We start from the raw sequence: 22,188 nt of genomic DNA, 5'->3' as shown, positions 1-22,188 counted from the left end.
TGGGTGCGAGCCAACCATTTCGAGCCAACCAGCGCCGGAATCTTGGCCAAGTCAGGGTCTGAGACCGCAGGACGGCCACGAGCGGAACAAGCGAGGCCGTTTGGGTTTAGGTGCCCAGCTTTATCGCGCGCGCGGAGGCTGGATAAAGCTGGAGTTTAGCCTAGGACGGGGAGACACCCCGAGAGCCTGTGCTTCAAATTGCAGGCCTCGCATGGCGAGCTTGATGGCATCAACACCACGACAAAATCCAAGCGATGGAATTTTTTTGGGCTGGGATGAGTCTTGAAGGAGGTCCGAGGGGGATTCGATCGAGTGTTGACCAGAGAGAAGCTGTGGTCGCCGAACGGACGCCGGACGGTTCGCCGGAATGAGAAGCTGTCAAGTGCCAGTCAAGCGGGGCAGCCAGCTCTCTTTAGTCTTCACCCCTCACTGCACCACACCACACCACACCACACCACACAACCTCGTCTTATTATCGCTATTAAGGCAGTCCCCAACTGAGAATCATGGCGCACTCGCACTCGCACTCCCACGACAATATCGCCGACCATGGCCACTCGCACGAAATCCTCGACGGCCCGGGTTCCTACATCAACCGCGAACAGCCGCTGTACGAAGGCCGTGACTGGAGAGACCGGGCCTTCACAATTGGCATCGGAGGGTATGCCTTTTTTAAACGTACCAATTGAAGCTGAAGCCGAAACTAACTGCAATAGCCCCGTCGGGTCAGGAAAGACAGCTCTCATGCTAGCTCTCTGCCGCGCCCTTCGCGAGGAATACAACATTGCGGCCGTAACCAACGACATCTTCACCCGGTGCGTTACTCACCCAGCCTTAATGCTAATCCTGGCCCCATCTTCTAATAAAAACATATAAACAGAGAAGACGCCGAGTTCCTCACCCGCAATAAAGCCCTCTCGCCCGAGCGCATCCGCGCCATCGAAACAGGCGGGTGCCCGCACGCCGCCGTCCGCGAAGACATCAGCGCCAACCTCCTCGCCCTGCAGAACCTCCACCGCCAATTCCAAACCGACCTCCTCCTCATCGAGTCCGGCGGCGATAACCTCGCCGCGAACTACTCGCGCGAACTCGCCGACTTCATCATCTACGTCATTGACGTCGCCGGTGGTGACAAGGTACCCCGCAAGGGCGGGCCCGGTATTACAGGCTCCGACCTGCTGGTCGTGAACAAGATTGATCTTGCGGAGGCCGTGGGCGCGGATATCTCGGTGATGGAGCGGGATGCGGCGAAGATGCGTGAGGGCGGGCCTACGGTCTTTGCGGTCGTGAAGAGGGATGAGGGCGTTGATCACATTGCCAACCTTATTCTCAGTGCGTGGAAGGCTAGTGGTGCGTATGAGCTTAGCCTGCAGCGGTGGAAGAACGGGGGGCAAAGGGGATCTGGAAGTGTTGATGCTTAGGTGGTATATGGTTTTATTTTACCTTGCATGTTAATGTTAAAAAAATAATATTATATCAATGAATATATAAAGCAATGGTGTGATAAAACTTCTAACTCATTTATATAATATGGAAAAACACAGCGACAAATTCTTTACTATCTTGAAGATATATAGGAATAGATATAATTGGTACCATAGAAAACAAGAGAATTGCGAATAGCGAAGCAGTAGCAGTCCTCATTTATCACATCCCTTTCCAAAGATAGGACGAATGTTAAAATGCATTCCACAATATTTGAGGATAAAGAAAAGAGAATTGTATCGAACAATAACGGAAAACTAGACATCCAATTTCAGTGTCATTATAACCACAACATAAAATAACATATCAATAGCTCCTCCACCTAAACTGACAGACCCGTATATGAATGTTCTGCCTTATTTATATAGCCCAGGACAGTACCCTAACATAACAATTAGCTTATATTATAACATGTCAAGAGAGCGCGCAGACACCTACTCATACGCCCCCTACTCAGTCCAACATTCATAAGAAGCAATCGCGGTCCAGTCCCGGGCATTGCACTCCTCTCCAGCTCTGCATTCGTACGTATCGCCATCAAACGGGTTCAAGCAGCCATTAGAATAGAAGGTGCAATGATCAGTTCCTGGGCCGGGCACAACCACCTTGCACAGATTGGTGTTCAGGAAGCCGCCGACGTTGGTGCAGCTGGAACCGTCCGTGATGGTTTGCTGGTATTCGCCTTCGGCGCATCCGTACCATCTCACGATCGTGCCGGCGGTTGCAGCGGATACGAGGGCCATGCCGGTGAGTGTGGTGCTGAAAATCTGCATCTTGTTGGGTTTTTATGGGTTGTTATTGAGGTGTATGGTTCGGTGGTGTGTACTGTGAAGGAGGGCGATGAGAGGTCAAGTTGAGGTATCTGGTGAGAGCAGGACCTCATATTTATAATACTCGATGCTCGTGTTTATCTTGTTGATCATCTCCTGGGGATGAAGCAGTTTGTTCGGGACTCCGTATACTTCTGAAAATCCATGCTCGTATACAGCTTGTTGATCTTGTCTTGGCGAGGTAGCAGGGTATACTTGTGAGAGTACAAAGTCATGCATGCTCGTATTTAAACTGTTGATCCTCTCTTGGCAGCGTAGCAGCCTCACATCAGTGTACCTTGTAGAAGGCTTAGAAGCCCACACTCGAGTTCAGCTTGTAGATCCTCTCTCGGCGGAGGAAACAACCCCAGGTTCAGCGTGCTCCTATACTTGGAACAACCCACAACCCTCGTGTTTAAGCTGTTGATCTCATCTCAGCGATGCAACATCAAGAGTCATTCAAGTGGAAACAAAGGTTTTCATCATGCAATGATCTTCAAAGTTACTCACTTCTGTGGATCATTTTTACTCCATCCGTAGTGCCATAGCCACAATGATCTGTCGGAAATCGGTCTCGGCAGACGTGGTGCATTGGATGATCCTGCGTGCAAAGTCGTATTAGGAGCCTCATTTGTCGACTGCTTCGGAGCTGCCGTCTCAGCGGATCGGAAGTGATTGCCCAACCGAGGTGCCATTGGAATACCATGGCAGTCACAGCCAATCCCCATTAGATGCTCACAGGCAGAGAGAACGATCCCGGACCTATTTCCTGAAGAAGTAATGAATGGTTGAGTACAGAGCAACTAGTTGCCAATTTGTGTCTTTTCTCGGGCAGCTGCCATTAACGTACTATATGCCGCGAGAAGGCCCAGAGAGTTATGGCTGAAGTAGCTAGCAGGGGCTGCAGCGTTCATGACTGGACAATGCAACCATTTGGCCGTTGCCTGAGAAATAGGACTCAGCCGCGTGAAGCACTTACGATGGTTGGGGTGAAAGATAGGGCTTCCGTCCGCTCAGCCCTGATTTAACCGGAATTATCAACGCGGTTCAAAGGTATAATGCCAGTAATACAGCACAGCACATGAAGATGGCAAGGTAAACTGCGCTGCTCAGTAAGAATAGAGGTTGGAAAGGTATATCACTTCGAACAATCAGAACCCCTCACGTCTATATTCAAAGCCCGTTCTACAATTTATAATAGGTAAAGTACAACACGACTCAACCTGACAAGACAAGCAGCAGTGGCAAAAGCGATATCAATGCCAATAAAGGCTGGCAGAGATGGACAGGAGCATTCTCACTCCCGTAAATAAATCCCCCCTCTCTCCATCTCTAACCACGGACCCAAACCACTAGGATATTGTATATAGGTTTAGAACAAATCCGGCTCCTCGCAGATCACGCTCCCAACATGAACGGGCTCCTGCTTGCTCGTGTGTGTGCCTGGCTGGAGCAAGACAGTCGTCCCGGTGCACATTTGGCCTCTGTATGATTTATATCGCTCATTAGCATGTTGTACTCTCTCCTTTTCCTCTATTTTTCCTTTCCAAAGCTTGCGGGACAGTCAGGTAGATAGGACGGCGGTAAACTCACGTGAAAACGCGACACTTCTTCGTAAGGTGCATTGTGTGGACCTCGCTATTGCGGAAGAAAAGGAACTTGGTTAGATTTTGCTTGCACAGATAGAAAGAGTAAGTAGGATGGAAGAACATACTCCTGGCCGATATCGTGGCAGTCAGTCAATGGGACAACGACCGCGTGGCTATCATCTGCTGTTTCCAGACCGACCTAGATCAGAAGAGATGGATGTTAGTTAGTTTAGTTCAATCAATTCGATTGCGACCGGATGATATTCTGCTGTTTAATGTTCAAAATGGACGATGGCTGTTCGAGTCGCATTCAACTAAGACACTCACTGTTGTCATTTTGGCCGCCGTGGAGGAGACGAGGGCGAGGAGGCCGAGGATGGAGAAATTTGTCGTGACGCGCATCGTGGAGGCTCAGTATATTGACTGATGTATGGATGGATTGTGTGTTACCGGGCCAGAATCGACATTGATTTCAGTTAAAAGGGTGAATGAAGTCGATGGAAACTGGTGAGGAGGACAGCTTTGGAGTTTGGACAGGTCGACCGTCTTGGTGATTGGCATCCCTTGCGTCAGGCGCATTCCGTTCCTGAGGAAACATTGGGATGGTACAAGGCTCTGGGCTTGATGAACTTCCTAAATTGTTCGTATAGGATTGGAGAGTATATATTTGTTGAAGTATTGATGTTAGTTATGTTATCTAGTGTGAGATGTAGTAGCTGTTGTACTCCGTATAGGGCTCAACCTTGAATACCCTCACTCTAACCAAAGTCAGAACAGAAGCCAAGAAACAGAAACAATTCCCAAACTAATCACCACTTCAAGCAAATATTAACCATGAAATATCGGAATGGAGAATAAATATACTACAGTCCGATGGCTATTGCCTACCTATGGCAGAAGGCGCATCCTTCGTACCGTATACTTGCATGCAGAGCCGTGCCTGCATAGCCTTGCCAAACAGACCGTTGAAACAACGTTCTCACCTCGAAGCCAAGACAAACTAGACAGCTAGTATAAGTAATGAGCCCGTCGTACGGTCTTCATGTGAAATAACTCTTCGCCACGAAGCAGCCAGCGACCACAACCACAACCAACGGACAATGTCCTCAATCCTATGTATGACATATCATACCATACCTGCCATAAATAGCAGTATCCATAATACAGTACAGTGCATTGCATTGCATGACATCATACGACAGTGTATACACCGTATATAGAGAACAACAGTCAACGCCTGCAGAGACGTTACTAACACCGTACCTTCTAACTTACCCCAATTCACATGCATGGTTGCCTATGCCTATATATGCATATATTACTCGAAGTCGAAATTAATCAATAAGCACATCAACCGAGCCAAGACGCTCGACTCGCCCATCCGTCTGGTGTCCGGACGGATGTCTCGGAGTGGCACTGTGCACACCTCATGCACAATCACATCATACCGCCCCCGGGACTCCGTTTGGGACCCCCGTCTGCAATATGAAACATGCAGGTACCGGCAAAGACTAGAGGCCCAGCTAGACGCAACTAGACGCAACTAGAGGTGTCCGACTCCGCGCCGGTGCCATGCACACGGGTGGTGTCAGTGCCGGTGTCCATCAGACGGTGGTGGCAACGGCCGGGGTAATCCCAGACGCCGGACGGTGTTTTCATCCAGGGACGGGAGGAGCGAGATGCATGTCAAGTGCGAGTGTTGCCGCGGAAGAGCTCGAATTTGAGTCGTCCCGGGGTTGTGGATGGGCTGATGGGCCGTTGTTGGGTCGGGACTTGGGTTGGTTGGTGGGTGTGCCGTGCGTGCGTATGCAGACTGCACTGCAAGCGCTGTCTAGCTTGCTCTGCAGAGATGAGGTGGTGTGGGTTTTCCAAGTGTCCAAGAGCCAAGAGGCGAGGTTGTTTGGATTGTTCCTCTGCATTATTTAGTGTATTATAGCCTGGGTGTGGTAGAGGATGGAGGACAGGACAAAAATTAGGATACTTGGTATAGAGCGATAAATCGACGATGAACTGGAAACCAGCATAGAGAAAATAATAAAAATAGAATAAATAAATAAATAAATTGCATAAAAAATAAAATAACAATGCGGGGGGGAGTATCTGAATTCTAACGAGAGAAAGCCAAAGCCGAACAACGCTGGCAAAAGCAAAAAAAAAAAACGAAAAGCAAAAATAAAAAAACAAGATTTAACCGAAACCCAATTCGACAACCAAAGTCAAATCCAGAAAAGGAAACAGTTCTAGAAAAAGACGAATAATTGGAGTCAGCAATAATCGTGGCAGATCCCGCTGCGGACGGACTCGTCCATGCGACACTTGCAGCGCTGCAGCAGCGACTTCTCCGGTCGCAAACAGGCGCCATTTGCATCGCTTGGAGAGCGAGCGTCATACGACCAGTCGTCGAGCCCCGCCCAGTGCGTCGAGTACCACATCTGCAGCGAGCTCCAGGGGTAGATGAACCAGTTGCGGCCTGTTTTGGTGTCGTTGAAGTACTGACGTAGTTAGCATGGACCGGTGGAAAGAGATACCCAGGGGAAAGGAGGCGTACTGTGCCACATGAGTCGGTAAAGACGGTCTTGTCAATGGCAGAGTGCAGCAGCTCGTTGTAGCGGCGCTCGCTGTCGTGCTTCGGTTCCACGGCGGAGGCGCGGCCTTCTAGGATGGGCCGGATGACCCGAAGGATCAGATGTGTATAGCTGGAACGGTCAGTAAGTATACTATTAGTCGATTACGGTGCAGGATTCATATGAAAAGAGAGACAGACCTTTCAATGGCAAACAGCGTCGAAGTGTGTGCGCGCCCGCAGTTCGGCCCCAGGAGATAGAAAAAATTGGGGAACTCGTTCATGGCGACGCTCTGGAAGGCCTCGATGTAGCCAAAGTCGTTCCAGTGCTGGGCCCTGCTGCGACCAGCTCGCCCGCGCACGTCGACGTCCCAGTGGGTCAGCGAGAAGCCCGTTGCCAACACCTGCAGGAGGTCAGTCTGGGTAACTGCCACGGCGCCAAGTGGGGGAGGGATGAAGGATCTATACTAACAATGGCATCAGCCGGATAGCTTCGTCCAGACCGAGTCAGGACACAGGACTCGCCAATGCGAACGATCGGGTCGGCCGTGAGCTGCAGCTTGTCGTTCTGGAGACACGGGATGTATTTGGCCTTGTCGAATACCCTGCGCTTGCAGCCAATTTCGTACTCGGGCACAAGGAGCGGCCAGTACTTTTCTAGTTATTCAATATGAGTTAGTCTGTGGGTCTGGACTTTTCCAGGACGAGGCCAAAGCAACTTGCTTTGGCCTTCTTTGGCCTAGCCAACAACTAACCTGGCGCCGATCCTGTCATGTATTCCTTGCTCTTGGTGGCTGCCACCAGCCGGCTGCGCGACCCCTGCTCGCCGCGCCCAATCATGACCATGGCCGTTTCGAGATAGACGAAGAGCGCGAAACGGAACAGCAGTAAGCACCCCGGCAGCCAGCGGAAAACGGCCCTCCAGAAGGCGCTGATGTCGAAGTTGTCGTTGGGGATGTAGTATTGTGGGGTCTGTTGGCGTTAGGGCCTGGCCAGACAATGGCATTGTGTTTTCCTCGTTTCCAGTTTCCACTAACTGGGACTGACTGGAAAAGTGGAGAAACCCCGACTGTCAACTGTCAAGAGTCAAGACTTACTCGGATGAACTGGGTGATCGTCTTGGTTTCGTGGATGACAGCGGGGATCACCTGCGCCGCGGATGCTGCATCAATTAGAATAAATAAATAACAAATAAGTGAGAAATAAAGAAAAGAAAGAAGTACCTCCGTTCCCGACAACAACGACATCCTTCCCCCGGAGCGAAAGATCATCTCGCCAACGGGCTGTGTGGACGATCTCGCCACGGAACGAATCCACACCCGGCAGATCGAAGGAGTTGGGATTGACCAGCGCTCCCACGGCCGAGATCAGGATCTTGCACTCGTGCTGGAACACCGTGCCACTGACCAAATCCCGCATCCGGACTCTCCACGTCTGCCTGTCTTCCTGCCATTGTGCCCCTTCCCACTCCGTCTGACAGGCGACGTGCTGCAGCACCCGGTACCGATTGGCGACCTCGTGGAAGTAGTCGAGCACCTCAGCTTGACTCGGACACAGCTTGGAGAAGCCCGGATGGGGCGCGAACGAGAGACTGTACAGTGCTGCTGGGATGTCGACTGCGCAGCCGGGGTCTGTGTTATCACCCAGTCAGTCACAAATCACAATTGCTGCAGCCACCTGGGGAAGAAAGTACATTTGTTTGCTGACCAGGTCCCTCCGACCTCCTTCGCCCGCTCGTAAATCGTATAGTCGAGCTCGCCGAATTTGTCCTGCAGCTGGCAGGCCATGGTCAGGCCTGAGAAGCCAGCGCCAATGATGACCACCTTGCTGTACTTCGTTTTGGACATGTCAATTGAGTTCAGGCAGCAAAAGAAAAAACATAAAAGTAAAAAGTAAAAGAGAATGGCGGGTCGGTTTATGTACCGAGCTCGAAGTTTATACATTATATAATGGCACGGGCTAGTCGGTTGTGTTCGACGCAGTATACTCCGAAGGCCAGCAATAAAGTTACAGTAGTGGTCAGGGCGCCGGCAGGATTCGTGCACTGAATCAGTGAAACTCAAGCAGGGCCGTTTCAAACGACGGTGAACGTCAATGGCGGACCCGGGACGGTGGGATCCTGAGAAATTACGAATGGCGACGGATCGCCCTGAGAACCGAAAACTCTTCGAGTTCCCAGTCACCGTGGTGTCACCTCAATGACTCTCACTTCACTGTCACTGAGCTTCCTCAACTAGCTGCCCCGCCCCGTTGGAAGGCCCACTATCGGCTCACCTGGAACCGGATCCAGTACTTATATGTGATGATTCTATCTCCTTCACCGGCTGCCAGTTCGCTGCCAGTTCGCTGCCAGTGTTAGTCGACTTTCACAGTATGTACACAGTCCTCGCCCTCGGCTGTGCCCAGGCGGCCATCCGGCTCGGCCTCTCGTCCCTGACGCTGGCGGCGCTTCTCGCCCTCGCTCTGCCCGTTTGGCTGCTGTACATCTGCTGCTCGCGCTCGCTGCAGACCCCCCACAAACAAGCCAACAGGCAGATCTTCCTCGGCCAGCCTCGCCTACTGCCCACTCAGGTCTCCCACACCCGCCTCGGGACCGGCCGCTACAACTACACGGTCCCTCACTTCCTGGTGGGCACGCCCGTTGGGCTGCAGGGCCATGTAGGCAGGGTTCTCTCTGTGGACGAGCCCGAGACCCGAACCCAGACTTCCGGGCTCATGCAGTATCTGTCCCCAAGCCTGGCGTCGTGGTTCACCGTTCATGCGCACCACCACCTGGACAAGGGCAACGATGCGCGCGGGCTCCGGGGAAAGCTGCACGATTTCCTGGTGTCACAGGTCAGTCCTTACCCGGTTTTTTTGACAGTTCCACTCCACTCCCCACTCCTGCAGCTGCCCTAATCCAGACTCTTGTCTTGTTTAGCTATGACAGCCGGTTCGCGCTGACCTTCCCTAGGGCCTCTCTCCCAGCGAATGGCCCTACGCCTATTTGATCACCATGCCCCAGTTTCTCGGGTACCAGAGGAACCTTGTCTGCATCTGGTATCTCTACTCGGCCTCCCGCGAGCTGACCGCGATGATCATGGAGGTCAACAACTACTGGGGCCAGAGAAAGATCGCCTTTAGCCGTTTGACCGGCGAGACCCCTCTGCCAGCGCCACCGTCTGCCACGTCGTCTGCAGAAACTCAATCGCAGTCGCAGGCGCAGTCCCCTTGTTTCTACCACTCCAACCCCCGCCATGCCTCCTACCGCGGCACCTGGGACAAGGACATGTTCATATCCCCCTTTGAGAAAGTTGAGGGATCCATCGCCCTCCGGTTCTCGGACCCCCTAGCGCCCAATACGCCTCTCCACATCACGATCACCCTGCTTTCGCCATCCGGGAAGCCCCGCCTGATTGGCCGTGTCTTCTGCCCGGAGGACGGTGACCACGACCCTCTCGACCCACTGGCTGCTTCGTACTGGAGAATCCTCCGCTTCCTCCCATACTGGACGGGTGTGCTGGTCGTTACTGAACTGCTTATCATTGCTGCAGCGCTGCGGATCCGCTCAAAGGGTGCGCCGATGTTCTCTATGCCTGAAGTGCGGCCGAATAACCACCCGCGCGATGAAACTGATATCGAGCGGTTTGTCTACGTATCTATATAACAAGGAATTAACTAACATCTAGCAGGAACCTTGAACCCGCCTTCAGGGCATATCTCAAACACCTCGTCGAGTCATCTCAGCCACCATTAACCCTGCACTACATCCCTTCCAAATCCCACGTCCTCGAACCGGAGACATTTACCTCAAGCCCTACTAAGGATGCCAATGATACAGCCCTAACAATCCAAGTCCTAACACCAAGCTTCTACACTTCTTTCCCTCTCTACACGAACCCATTAACAGCATTCACAACTGAATCCAGACTGTCCCCTCTTCCTTCTGACCCCTCTTCCCGCCGTCTATACATCTCGGATCCTGGACTCTTCTCCAATCTCCTCTCTTCACTCAGCCTTCATCAACCTCACGAAAACCCCGTGGAACAAACATGCACGCAGCCATTGAACCTCAAAACAACACTCTGCCGCTCCCTAATTCCCCGTCTGCGTAAAAACCTCAACCTCAACCCGCACCCGCAAGACCCACAACACTCAAATGAGGAGGAAGGGAAAGAATACTTCCTCGACACATTCATCCTCACCCAACCCCAACCCCAACCCAATACCGACACCAACACCAAACCTCAGGCCTCCCCATCCCTCCAAGAATCATACATAACATCCCTCTGCGCACACCTCCTTTCCACGAAATTCGCCCTCGGTCTGCACCATCTCTGGTCCTTCTACGGAGCCGTGGGCTGGTTTTTTGTATTCCAGCTTGGCTTGTCGATATTTTTCTTCCAGGCTTTGCAGGGGAGTTCGGGGGTTGGTGTTGTGGGGGATGCGGTACTTGCCATGGGGTGTCATTGGGTGGTTTTGGGGGTTTGGAGGGGGATTTGGTCGTAGTCTTGGTTTCGGTATATCTAACACACACATGCACACATGCACACACACACACACATACGCGTACGTATAATGACGAGGTGATGGATATAATGACATGATGATTCATTGATTGATTGACTGGTGTAATGTCCAGCTGGTGTCTATATTGTTATACTGTACATAACCAACAGAATTATCTACCCACAATACCTACTTCACTTCCCTTTCACTTAACCAATGTAGACAAGGTACCAGGTGAATAGATTAATCCTCTAACGGCTTCACCCCCTCCTTAACCATTTCCACCGCAACATCCTCAACATCCGCCATAACCCGGAGCACATTCCCGCCAATAACACCCGCAACATCCCTAACACCTACACCTCGCCTTAACAACTCCCGAATCAAATCGGGGTACTTGCTTACATCCTCCAGCCCGCGCACCGCCGAGCCCATCCCGTCAAAGTCTGATCCGAGTCCGACGTGCTTATACCCGATCATCTCGCCCACGTACTGGATGTGGTCGGCGACGTCGGAGAGTGTTGCGCCGTCGGACTTGGGCTCGGGCTCATCGGAGTTGTCGCTGTCGCTGTCGCAGCGGGTATACTCCGGGAAGAAAGTAATCATGACGACGCCGCCGTTCTCAGCCAGACGGCGGAGGATATCATCAGGGACATTGCGCGGGTGGTTACACAGGGCGTAGGCGGAGGAGTGTGAGAAAATGACAGGAGCCTTTGTCGTGTCCAAGGTATCATGCATTGTCTTTACGCTGACGTGCGCGAGATCAACAGCCATACCGAGGCGGTTCATCTCGAGAACCATATGGCGACCCGCAGAGGAGAGACCGTTGTGCAGGGGATGGGCCGGCGACGCGCTGTCTGCGTATTCATTGTGACAGAAGCCGGTGAGGGTTGCGTAGCGCACGCCGAGGGAGTGGTAGAGGCGGAGGGCGGATGCGGAGGAGCCGATCTGGTGGAGGCCCTCTATGCCGAGGAAGGAGGCGATGCGAGTGGGTGAGGCCTTGAAGGTGTGGTGGAAGGCGGTGGTGTTGGGGACGAGGGCGAGGTGCTCTGGGTAGAGGGTTGCGAGACGGTGGATGAGGTCGATCTGCTGCAGGGTGTCGTGGATGTATTCGTAGTTGGGTGATGGTGAGCTTTCGTTGCTGGGGGAGTTGCCGTTAGTTTATGTTTGGTATAGATGCGGTAAAGGTAAAAGCTGCAGATACGGTGTGAAGACGTACCAAGCGACATAGACGCTCCAGAATTGCCCCCGGACGCGGCCTTTTTCTAGACGAGGGGAATCGACCTGGCCGGGCAGTTCGATCTTGTCGGAGAAATTGCTCTGGTAGATATGGTTGTTGTAATAGCTGCGAATGAATTCCGCAAAGTCATTGTGGCCGTCTGGATTGTCGATTAGCGTATCTTTAAGTGCGACGGTTTTCCTACGGTGTACGGTGTACTTACCAGTCAACGGCTGCAGCTGTAAGACCTGCTCGACGGGGTCGAGTCGGGTGTGACACGGCGAAAGATGGGCGATGCCATAGCAGGCGACCAGTCCAACAGCGACCAGGCCAAGCGCCCGCCGTTTCCAGGAGGACGGTTCAACGGGCTCAGCGACCGGTGGGGATGCCTGGTGCTGGCGCAGATCTGCAGCGTCTTTCTCCGTCGGCAGTAATGGCGGCATCGTCGCGAGACAGTCGACTACTGTACCAGCGCTGATAAACCGCAGGATTGACAACGATAACTTACAATGAATTGATAAGATGCTGATGTCAGATGCCCGCGGGACCGCACATGATCCGGTGCGGGAGCACACCTTCAGACTCCAGACTCCAAGGCCAAGACTCTGGTACGACTTCCTGCGGCCTGCCAATCTACATGAATTCCCGCCACCAGTTGGCATCCCTTCATTGGCCAAGCGACATTGCTGTGCGCGGAGGCCGGGGAGCACCTTGATGGTGAACTAATTTCGTACGTACGGAGTACTTCGTTGCTCGCGTTCTTCCTTGACTCTTGCGTCACTCGGACTTCCTGTTTCGGTCGAAGCTCGGGACCGGCCGAGTCATTGGCTCTCCAGTAATCACCAGTCTCAGCTGTCAATACTTGGTTATCCATTGCACGGACTTCTCCAAAAGCTTTGACAATGCGCAAAAACAAGGAAACCAAGTACTTGAAATTGAGCTTTCACAACTCGACCGTACAGAATGTAAGGGTTTCCTACGATTGGACCTCTATAATCTGCATGTTAGACTTTGGGATGAACCAACAAGGGATACTCGACTCTGTGGGAGGTAGGGGTACCCCCGAAATCCTAGCTCGCGCATGTCTCGTGGACTCCGACGGGCAGCAATGCTTCTGAAAAAAATTTCCGGTCGACATTCCTGATGCAGTCATGCAACAGTTGGAAAGTGGAAGCAATCGCGATTCCAGGAAACCCATAATCCACTAGATGAGAGTGGAGTCAGCGGAGGGCTGACGCCACACCATGAACGCCACAGTGGCGGTACAGTGTGGACACGGACCGAGGCTGGGAGAGGAGTGGATGAGGAAATCTCAGCCGAGCGATGTGGTCGCCAGTGCAGATGCTGAAGCCCGATTGAGGTTCGTGCCCGAGTAGTGACCGTGGTTCCGGGAGCTGAGAATTTGGAAGGGTGGTACACTGGTGCTCGACCTCACGATCCAATGTGCGAGCATGCTTCATCCCGTGGTTCGTGGCACCGCCCAAAAAAAAACTTTACGGAATCACCGAGGTTCGTGTCCACTGCCCAGTCCAAAACCCACTCTCGTGTTGACTGTTGAGCAACTCGCAATCGCGGCTCAGATAATGGAGATCAACGCCATAAAGCGTGGGTCGAGTTCAGCCTGGGATTTCAGCTTAACCAAGCGACAGCCTCATATGAAAGGCAATCTGGAGAGTTGGGGGGCAGGAGCCCGCCTGACAGAGTTCAATCTTGCCGATAGTTCGAGGTAGATGGGCCAAGCGTTGATCATGGCAGCCACGAATACTCCGTACATCATCGAGGGCAGTCAGCAGCATTTCCGACAGGGTATTCTGGGGATCTGGTTCCAGGGAATATCCCTGGCTCGCCGGAATGAGCTGTCATGTGATTGCGTATTGGCAGACGTCACATTGAGCATAGAAAATACAACACGAACGGTGCAACACTGGCTGTACTGGAGACGCGAACAGTGGGAGATGATATCAGGATCAAGAAGAGATGAAGACAGGAAGTTGTTCTTTGGTCGACTGGTCCTCTGTATCCAGAGAGAAGGGAGTGAATTCGCCACATGGAGAGCGCTCGAGTCGCACTAAGGGCGCGCTAGGGGACGATCTATTGGAACTTTGATTTGGATCTCATTTGAAAGATCTTGATGCTGGGAACGTGTTCGCAATATCGTGAATATTCAGTCGGACTTCAGCCAGGAACAGCTATCATTCTGTTGCTGTTGCTTGTCTGTTCCTGTTCCTGTTCCTGTCCTGATCCTCTGTCGTAGTGTTGTAATGCAGCGTGTCGAGTAAAGTCAGGAAAGTCCTTGGCGGCATCGACGATCGCACGGCTGGCTCGAGCCAGACTTCAATTTCAACCTCGCAGCTGTCTCGAGTCGTCATCACCCTCTTTCGTTTCATCCACGGATCCCTGCGACCTGACTGGCCCAGAGCTGCATTCCACTCTTTTATCGCTCTTTAGGTTTGCTTTTTCTCTCTGCGTTTGTTTTTCCTGCGTGGCCATCTTCCAGTCCTGGGTCTGCCCCTCTCGCTTCGCTCATTTTTCCGACCGTGAATCCATTCTTTGGCTTTCTTATTTCATTAGTTATATAACCCCTTCCATTCTTTCTCGCATTTTAATTCAGCCCCATCGTTCCTTCTGGTGGTCTTCATCGATCGGTCGACTACTTGTGCTGCGGCTTGGCCCCTGAGCTCGCCATCAATCGTCCTCATATCAAGCTATTCCTGAGTTGAACACCGTCGCCGACGGTCAACAACCTTCACCATGGCTGTAAGTATTGCCAATTAATCGAGCTCGGTCGTGTACCCAGCATGTCTGACCATGGCAGGACAACGAGGACCCCCAAGCTGCCTCCAACTCGGCCTCCAGTCTCGTCACCGTCCTCGTGCCCGCCCTCGTTGTCGCGGTCGCGATGGTCATCCTCTTCGTGATCTTGAGACGCAGCGAGCGCCGCATGTATATGCCCCGTACCTACCTTGGGTCTCTGCGACAGTCGGAACGTACCCCTCCGTCATCGACTGGGCTCTTGAGTTGGCTTAAAGATATGTACAAACTGCCCGACGAATATGTGTTGCAACACCACTCTATGGATGCCTATCTCCTACTGCGCTTCCTCAAACTCATGACCGTCATCTGCTTCGTCGGCGCCTGTATCACCTTCCCAATTTTGTTCCCAATCAATGCCACCGGCGGTGGTGGGAACGTACAATTGGACCTTCTGAGTTTCTCCAACGTCCACGAGACGAGATATGCGCGCCTCTTCGCCCACGCTCTCGTTGCGTGGGTCTTCGTTGGGTTTGTTTTCTTCACTATCACTCGTGAGAGCATCTTCTACATCAACCTGCGCCAGGCGTACTCGCTTTCTCGCTCTTACGCAACCCGCCTATCCTCGCGCACCGTCCTTTTCACGACCGTTCCTCAAGACTACTTGAGTACCGATAAAATTCGCGAGATGTTTGGCGTGAACAAGGTCAAGAATGTCTGGCTTACTACCGACACCAAGGAACTGGCCGAGAAGGTCGACGAGCGCGAAGCTGCCGGTATCAAGCTCGAAGCCGCGGAGACCAAACTGATCCGAATGGCCAACGGTGCCCGACTAAAGGCCCTGAAAAAGGGAGGAAACGCCGAGGAACAACCAGCTACCACCGAGGCCGCTGAAGATGATGGCGAGTCTGGCTCCGTTGCCGCGCGCTGGGTCAAGCCCAAGGACCGCCCTACGCACCGCCTCAAGCCAATCATCGGAAAGAAGGTCGATACCATCAACTGGGCCCGGTCCGAAATCGAACGCCTCACCCCGGAAATCGAGGAACTCCAGGCGAAGCACCGAGCAGGCGAGGCCAAGCTGGTTTCATCCGTTTTTGTCGAATTTTACACCCAGGCAGATGCGCAACTGGCCTATCAGTCCGTGGCTCACAACCTTCCTCTGCACATGGCCCCTCGGTATATCGGTTTGGACCCGACCCAGGTCATCTGGTCCAACCTGCGCATCAAGTGGTGGGAGCGTATAATCCGTTATGCCGCTTCTTGTGCATTTGTCGGCGCGCTGGTCATCTTCTGGGCTATTCCCACTGCCTTTGTTGGCGCCCTTTCCAACATTAACAATTTGACTGACATGGTTCCTTTCCTCAAATTCATCACTCATGTGCCCGATTGGATCTTGGGTGCCATTACTGGTCTTCTTCCCACCATTTTGATGGCCGTTCTCATGGCGCTGCTCCCTATCATTCTCCGATGTAAGTTTACTACCTGGGCCGTTAACTAGACTTTGAGCTGACAGACGTTCCTCTTTCTTGTAGTGATGGCAAAGATTGGTGGTGCTCCTAGCTTGGCACAGGTCGAATTGACAACCCAGAACTTTTACTTTTTCTTCCAGGTGGTCCAGGTGTTCTTGGTTGTTACGCTTGCTTCATCTGCCACTAGCGTCGCTACGAAGATCATTGAGGACCCTACCTCTGCTGCCTCTTTGCTCGCCAAAAAGATTCCCACAGCCTCGAACTTCTACATCTCATATATCATTCTCCAGGGATTGTCGTTCAGTTCTGGCGCTCTCTTGCAGATTGGCGGTTTGATTGTTGGAAAGATCCTCGGCACATTCTTGGATAACACTCCTCGCAAGATGTACACCCGCTGGTCGACTCTTGCAGGTTTGGGCTGGGGAACGGTGTACCCTATCTTCACACTATTGTCCGTTATTGGTGCGTATTGCGTAATTGCCCCATCAATCTCGACATGACTTAGCTGACCGTATTTAGCAATTACGTACTCATGCATTGCACCATTGGTTCTGGGCTTCGCAACCATCGGCCTTTACCTTTTCTACTTTGCTTACCGCTACAACTTGCTATATGTCTCCAATGCAGACATTGACGTGCAGGGCAAATGCTTTACCCGCGGATTGCAGCAAATCACTGTTGGGTGCTATCTGCTTGTGGTCTGCCTGATCGGTCTTTTCGCCATCGCGACTGGTGCCCGGCGAATCGCTCTTGGACCCCTGATCCTCATGATCATTCTCCTCATTACCATGATCATCTACCACATCTCTCTCAATGCTGCCCTCGAGCCCCTCATCAACTACCTCCCCAAGAACCTAGAGGCCGAAGAGGAATCCCTCCTCCGCCGTGAGGGCATTCCCTACAACGACACCAAGGTCGAAGACCACGGCATTACCGCCGGCTCCCCAGCCAACGGCGTCGAGAACGGCCACGAGAACGGCGCGGACGTCGACAATGCCGAGAAGGGAATCACCCACGCCACCCCTGTGGAACCTCAGGCCAACTTCTTGGTCAAGTACTTCCGCCCCGACAAGTACGCTGGATACCATCAGCTGCGCGAGTGGATTCCCAACGGCGCGGACGCGGCCACTTATTCACCCGAGGTCGAGTCGCACGCTTACTTCCACCCGGCAATTGGTGCCCAGCCCCCTCTTCTCTGGATCCCCCGTGACGAGATGGGCATCAGTGCCCAGGAGATCCAGCACACCGGCCGTGTCATCCCCATTACCGATGCGGATGCTTGGCTGGACGAGAAGAACAAGATCCACTGGGATGTCGATGGCGGCAACCCTCCGATCTACGAAGAGAAGATCTACTACTAAGCTAAACAATTATAAACCACTCGGCTAGGGGAAACTTTGTAATGTCAATGACTCCCTTGTTTCCTTTTTTCGATATTTGATATATTTGATACCCAGGTGTCTGATGGTTGACGAACGCATGCACGACCATCTAGGGTGGGATTTGTTGGGAATATATTATATTTTCTTGTGTTGGAGATTTGATAATAATAATACATGTGTTTCAAAGATACCTTTCCACTGTAGTAGCAGTAGTTCCAAATCTTGAAGTATTAGAGCAACAGAAAGCTATGCTGAGTTGAAGAAATTTTATCGATCAATTTTCATGAGTAAACCAACCCATGCACCCAGTCCGATACATATAACATAACTAACGATCTATGACATGTCATGACAAATTACTGTACTTGGATAGGATATAACAAATAAAAGAAGTATCAGAGCATCGTCACTCATAACCAGAACACACTCCACCGACTCCGTGCACATATTTATCATATGCTCACCCGCTTTTCCACCAGATGAACCTAATCGGACAGTAGTATTCACTCCTCATCAATCGCGCAGTTCGGATGCAGCACGTAAATCGTCTTGCCGGCCTGCATCTCCGAAGTCTCATTAACATCAACAAGTCCCTCCCCGCGAATCGGCATCAGGATGTTATCCTTGACCATGCGCTTGAGGACCTTAGACGCGAGGCCGCGCTCCCTCTGCAGATCCTCTTCGCTGTTCAGATCTGATTCAATTTGCTCGAGGTACCACACAACCAGGTCTTCCTGCTCGACACCTTCCCCTGCAGCTGCTTCGTCTTCGCGGATCCGTCGCACCACCAGGTTCAGGATCTTCATGTACTTGTCGTATGTGATCTTTGTCTTGGCGGGGCGTGACTCAGCGGCTTGATCAGTCGGGGCACCGCCGTCCTCGCGCATGGGGCTGTCACCGTCTCGGTCGCGATCCGGCATTTCATCGTCGTTTTCGGCATCTGCAACTGCAGCGGCGGCGGCGGCAGTGTCTTCGTCATCGTCGACTTCGACGTCGTCTTTCTCGACAGTGACGATACTCTGCCGGAGGAGATCGTATGCCTCGCGGACGAACTTGGGCACGACCTCCTCAACGCAGTTGACCTTTGCAATGGCCTCGGACAACCGAATCAGCGATTCAAGCTGACGCACTGTGATACGGTACGAGGAGCGGCCCATCCCGCCTTGTGCATCGTTCGCGCGAAGCTCCTTGTACTTCTCGACGAGGAGGGTCTTGGCCTCATCGCGGAAGACGGGGCGGAAGGTGCGCGCGAACCGGATGTAGCGCTGGAGCTGCTCGGTGCTGAACTCGGGCTCGACGGCCTCGTCGCGGTTCATGTGGACGTTGACGATGTGGTCGGCGAGGTTGCGGTCGACTTCGGCGTTGGGTTCGTCGCGGATGACGAAGAAGAGATCGAAACGCGACATGATCGGGGCGGAGAAGTTGAGGTTGGCGCGGAGGGTGGTTTTGGGGTCGTAGCGGCCGCCAATGGGGTTTGCGGCTGCGAGGATTGAGGCGCGTGCGTTGAGCGTGGTGTGGATGCCGGCTTTGGCGATGGAGATGGTTTGTTGTTCCATTGCTTCGTGGATTGCGACTTGGTCGGCGATGTCCATCTTGTCGAATTCGTCGATCGCGCAGATGCCGCCGCCGTTCTAAATGAGTTAGCATTCCGTTTATTGATTGGGTCATTGGGGTGGGTGCCATACAGCTAACATGAGAGCACCGGCTTCGATGGTGAATTCTCCAGTTTCGGCGTCCTTCACGACCGATGCAGTTAAACCGGCGGCGGATGAAGCTTTACCACTGGTGTAGACAGCGCGGGGATGTAGGGAGCAGATATACCTAGTCGTGGTTAGTAGGGGAAGAGTATATTTGGTTGTAAGAGCTTACTTCAAGAATTGACTTTTACTTGTTGATGGGTCACCAACAACACAGATGTTGATATCACCACGAAGTTGCAAGCTTTCCTGCTCAGTCGTCTTGGCCACACCTCCTACAAGCTGCAGAAGTAGACCCTTCTTAATCTGACGATGGCCGTAGATCATAGGGGCCATGGAATCCACCAAGCGAGAGTAGATGTACTCTGAATGAACCATGCTCTTCAGATTCTCGACCTCTGACGGACTCAGGCTCTGAAGGAATGCTTCTTGTGCCTTATCATCATTAGGCTCTGGGTCGGGGTTCTGGTTGAGAGAGCCAAGGATTCTGTTAGACTGGCCGCTCAGTTGCTGGTTCGTTTGTTGACCAGGGGTTGTTGTATCAGGAGTAACCATGCACGACAAGAAAGCCAACCGATAGGTCAAGTCTCTTACACCAAGCGCCTTCAGCCCGCTGACTCCTGAGCCGCCAGCATCGTTACCGCGGAAGGAGGTGTTGTCGCGCACTGCCTCAGGTCGAACACCTGGTAGACCCAGCTGGCTGACATCGGGAATAACAATGAGAGTACCGGTGAAGATAGAACGCTCACCAGCCTTGACGCGGTCGACCATTTCACCACGGAGGATGATATCCATAGTCCGCGGCATACTGCCGGTTGGGATTTCGTGGGACGACTCTTGTAGCTTTACCTTCTGCCAGTCAACAAATGTGCTCTTTCCGATATCCAAGCGCCATCCAAGAGTGTTTCCGCAGGTACTGTTCGGGCACCGTGTGGGTTGTGTGTAGCGGAATGTTTGCTCGACGTTGGAGACAACTGTTCTGCAGCCTTCACAGATGAAGGTTCCGAGGGATAATTCTGGTCGGATTTCAGATGTGCGAGTGACAGTACCGGAAACGGAGAGCAGCTTTCCAATTTGTGAAGTTCGAAGCTGTCGCAGCCTGGAGACAAGAGGGAGATTGTAGAATGCTAGGGAAAACAGCTTATCGGTCTGCTGGTGCCGAGTCTTCTCGCGGATTGTCCGTGCCAATTTGGGGTCGTCGGATACGCTGGAGTTGCCGGCCATCATGGAGGTGCCAGCCTGGGATGAGACACTGCTAGTGGCCTGACGATGAGACATAAAGTATTCAGGCTCGTATTTTGCAATCAAGTTATGGAGTGCCTTGACGAGGAACGGCTGGAATCGATAGTACTGGTTTGCTATCGCATCCGCCAGAATTGGGTTATCGAGAGAGGTGAGGTGTGTAAAGTCAACATAAAGCGTAGACAATTCCCATTTCGCCATTCCATGGATCTGAGCAATGTAGTATTTGTCGGTCAGGGACGCTGAAGATGGCGGAGGATGTGGTCTCGGTGCAGCTTCTTCTTGGTAGTTTTCCAGCAGTTCTTCAAAGGCCTGCTGTACCTTTTCACCAGCCAAATCAACCACCGGGGGCGGGCCGGGGACATATGGATTTCGCAGCCGGGTGGTCGTCGAGCCATTTGTCTCTGCAACCTGATCATCAGGGAAGGCATTCGCATCGCTCATGGGAGCATTGCTCTCAGAGAGTGGTTGTGGGCGGGAGCTGGGCAGGCCGTCTGAATGAAGCCCTCGGTCGTCTCGAGAGCCGGCGGTTGAGCCCAGCTCGGACTGGAGGACGGCGTCGAAAAGCGAGGACATGGTGGTGAAGGGCCCAAGCGAGGCCGGAGGGAACGGGGTGGTATCGGGGCCGCAATGGGTGTTCGAGGGGTATCTTTGATTCTCTGGCAGGGTTGAGGCTGTTGATCGTTGATTTCTGCGGGACGCGTCCGAGACACGAAACGCGTCGGGCGGAAATATTATGCGCCGACGCGTAAAGTGGTTTCTGCTGACATCAGCACTGCTGGCTATGCTCACGGGCCTCCGGTGCGAAGCCGCTAGACTTCATCTGGCGGGGCCGACAAGGTCTGAGCGGATGAGCGCGAGGAAAATGGGGGAAAGCGCCAGGACGGTGGCAGTGGAGGCAGCTCGTCGTCCAATAATCCCGCCAGGAAATGTTTGCGATCCGAAGGTCTCTGAGCTGTCGATTTGTTCCCACCCCTCCCCACTCCTCCGGCTTGCGCTACTGCTGCTGCTGTCGCACTCGTCCCTGGAGCGAAGGGTGCCCTGCTGGAATGCAGCAGACACAGATAAGCGAAGCGGCTGCGTCCCTCTGGGGAACCACCCCCCGTCGATGACCTTTCTGCTTCTTGGGCGAACCCCAAATATGAAGTCGTGACGGCCCTCCCTCCCCGTTCCGCCCTTCAATTGCTCCCCCGCAGCTATGGCCACCGACAGGTGCCTCTCGGCCGATCCCCTTCAAACTGAGACCGTGTCTGCACCACGTGCCGGTTTCTCTGATTCTCATCTACGGCGTTGGTCACCGAGCATTCTACTGCTCTTGCTTTGATTGTCAATTCATGAGTCCCTAACATGTTGTTTCGTCAGGGAGCGCCAGCGAAGACCTCCAGAACCTGAGGCTTAAACGGCAGAAGCGGAACGATGAGACGTCCAAAAGCCAGACTTTTTACTTCGTCGACTCGAATTCGTCCTCCCGCGAAAAGCGCGCCCATGTGATGC

General features: G+C 52.9%; 8 protein-coding genes across 8 annotated transcripts; 3 read left to right on the top strand and 5 right to left on the bottom strand.

Annotated features, from left to right (window-relative positions):
• Positions 1 to 506: 506 nt before the first annotated feature.
• Positions 507 to 1,421, top strand: ASPSYDRAFT_55055 (urease accessory protein UreG; the record flags this gene model as incomplete). The annotated part of the gene is made up of 3 exons (XM_040848968.1): positions 507 to 661; positions 717 to 815; positions 881 to 1,421. 3 exons carry the CDS (start codon positions 507 to 509, stop codon positions 1,419 to 1,421), a joined length of 795 nt encoding a protein of 264 aa, XP_040705932.1.
• A 143-nt stretch (positions 1,422 to 1,564) lies between these two features.
• On the bottom strand, positions 1,565 to 2,356 carry ASPSYDRAFT_613817 (uncharacterized protein). The gene is made up of 2 exons (XM_040849978.1): positions 1,924 to 2,356; positions 1,565 to 1,867 (listed from the first exon to the last, which is right to left on the bottom strand). The coding sequence occupies exon 1, from the start codon at positions 2,256 to 2,258 to the stop codon at positions 1,935 to 1,937; it is 324 nt and encodes a 107-aa protein (XP_040705931.1). The 5' UTR covers positions 2,259 to 2,356; the 3' UTR covers positions 1,565 to 1,867; positions 1,924 to 1,934.
• Positions 2,357 to 3,618: 1,262 nt separating this feature from the next.
• Positions 3,619 to 4,390, bottom strand: ASPSYDRAFT_40732 (uncharacterized protein). The gene is made up of 4 exons (XM_040846136.1): positions 4,211 to 4,390; positions 4,009 to 4,082; positions 3,888 to 3,932; positions 3,619 to 3,778 (listed from the first exon to the last, which is right to left on the bottom strand). The coding sequence occupies exons 1-4, from the start codon at positions 4,283 to 4,285 to the stop codon at positions 3,667 to 3,669; spliced, it is 306 nt and encodes a 101-aa protein (XP_040705930.1). The 5' UTR covers positions 4,286 to 4,390; the 3' UTR covers positions 3,619 to 3,666.
• A 1,757-nt stretch (positions 4,391 to 6,147) lies between these two features.
• Positions 6,148 to 8,293, bottom strand: ASPSYDRAFT_143261 (flavin-containing monooxygenase; the record flags this gene model as incomplete). Its single annotated transcript, XM_040841326.1, has 8 exons — positions 6,148 to 6,375; positions 6,432 to 6,579; positions 6,648 to 6,850; positions 6,919 to 7,103; positions 7,202 to 7,418; positions 7,544 to 7,608; positions 7,670 to 8,077; positions 8,140 to 8,293. 8 exons carry the CDS (start codon positions 8,291 to 8,293, stop codon positions 6,148 to 6,150), a joined length of 1,608 nt encoding a protein of 535 aa, XP_040705929.1.
• Positions 8,294 to 8,819: 526 nt separating this feature from the next.
• On the top strand, positions 8,820 to 10,934 carry ASPSYDRAFT_85817 (uncharacterized protein; the record flags this gene model as incomplete). Its single annotated transcript, XM_040851567.1, has 3 exons — positions 8,820 to 9,281; positions 9,400 to 10,070; positions 10,118 to 10,934. 3 exons carry the CDS (start codon positions 8,820 to 8,822, stop codon positions 10,932 to 10,934), a joined length of 1,950 nt encoding a protein of 649 aa, XP_040705928.1.
• A 243-nt stretch (positions 10,935 to 11,177) lies between these two features.
• ASPSYDRAFT_143983 (dipeptidase) lies at positions 11,178 to 12,596 on the bottom strand (the record flags this gene model as incomplete). The annotated part of the gene is made up of 3 exons (XM_040841391.1): positions 11,178 to 12,075; positions 12,154 to 12,313; positions 12,377 to 12,596. 3 exons carry the CDS (start codon positions 12,594 to 12,596, stop codon positions 11,178 to 11,180), a joined length of 1,278 nt encoding a protein of 425 aa, XP_040705927.1.
• Positions 12,597 to 15,052: 2,456 nt separating this feature from the next.
• Positions 15,053 to 17,734, top strand: ASPSYDRAFT_55052 (putative DUF221 domain protein; the record flags this gene model as incomplete). The annotated part of the gene is made up of 3 exons (XM_040848967.1): positions 15,053 to 16,373; positions 16,437 to 16,835; positions 16,893 to 17,734. The coding sequence occupies 3 exons, from the start codon at positions 15,053 to 15,055 to the stop codon at positions 17,732 to 17,734; spliced, it is 2,562 nt and encodes an 853-aa protein (XP_040705926.1).
• A 524-nt stretch (positions 17,735 to 18,258) lies between these two features.
• On the bottom strand, positions 18,259 to 21,270 carry ASPSYDRAFT_145111 (MCM DNA helicase complex subunit MCM6; the record flags this gene model as incomplete). Its single annotated transcript, XM_040841499.1, has 4 exons — positions 18,259 to 19,386; positions 19,441 to 19,576; positions 19,625 to 20,325; positions 20,428 to 21,270. 4 exons carry the CDS (start codon positions 21,268 to 21,270, stop codon positions 18,259 to 18,261), a joined length of 2,808 nt encoding a protein of 935 aa, XP_040705925.1.
• Between the last annotated feature and the right edge of the window lie 918 nt (positions 21,271 to 22,188).

The sequence above is a fragment of the Aspergillus sydowii genome (assembly GCF_001890705.1).
Source record: "Aspergillus sydowii CBS 593.65 unplaced genomic scaffold ASPSYscaffold_2, whole genome shotgun sequence".
NCBI classification, from domain to species: domain Eukaryota; kingdom Fungi; phylum Ascomycota; class Eurotiomycetes; order Eurotiales; family Aspergillaceae; genus Aspergillus; species Aspergillus sydowii.
The sequence above is the reverse complement of the archived record's forward strand: the minus strand, read 5'-3'. Positions and strand labels throughout refer to the sequence as shown.

Excerpts from the sequence above, each read along its gene's own strand:
- ASPSYDRAFT_613817 (XM_040849978.1), bottom strand. The coding sequence starts at position 2,258 with ATGCAGATTTTCAGCACCACACTCACCGGCATGGCCCTCGTATCCGCT.
- ASPSYDRAFT_40732 (XM_040846136.1), bottom strand. The coding sequence starts at position 4,285 with ATGCGCGTCACGACAAATTTCTCCATCCTCGGCCTCCTCGCCCTCGTC. Across the intron at positions 4,083-4,210 it reads CGGCGGCCAAAATGACAACA|GTCGGTCTGGAAACAGCAGA; the intron begins GTGAGTGTCTTA and ends CTTCTGATCTAG. Across the intron at positions 3,779-3,887 it reads AAGAAGTGTCGCGTTTTCAC|AGGCCAAATGTGCACCGGGA; the intron begins GTGAGTTTACCG and ends TAAATCATACAG.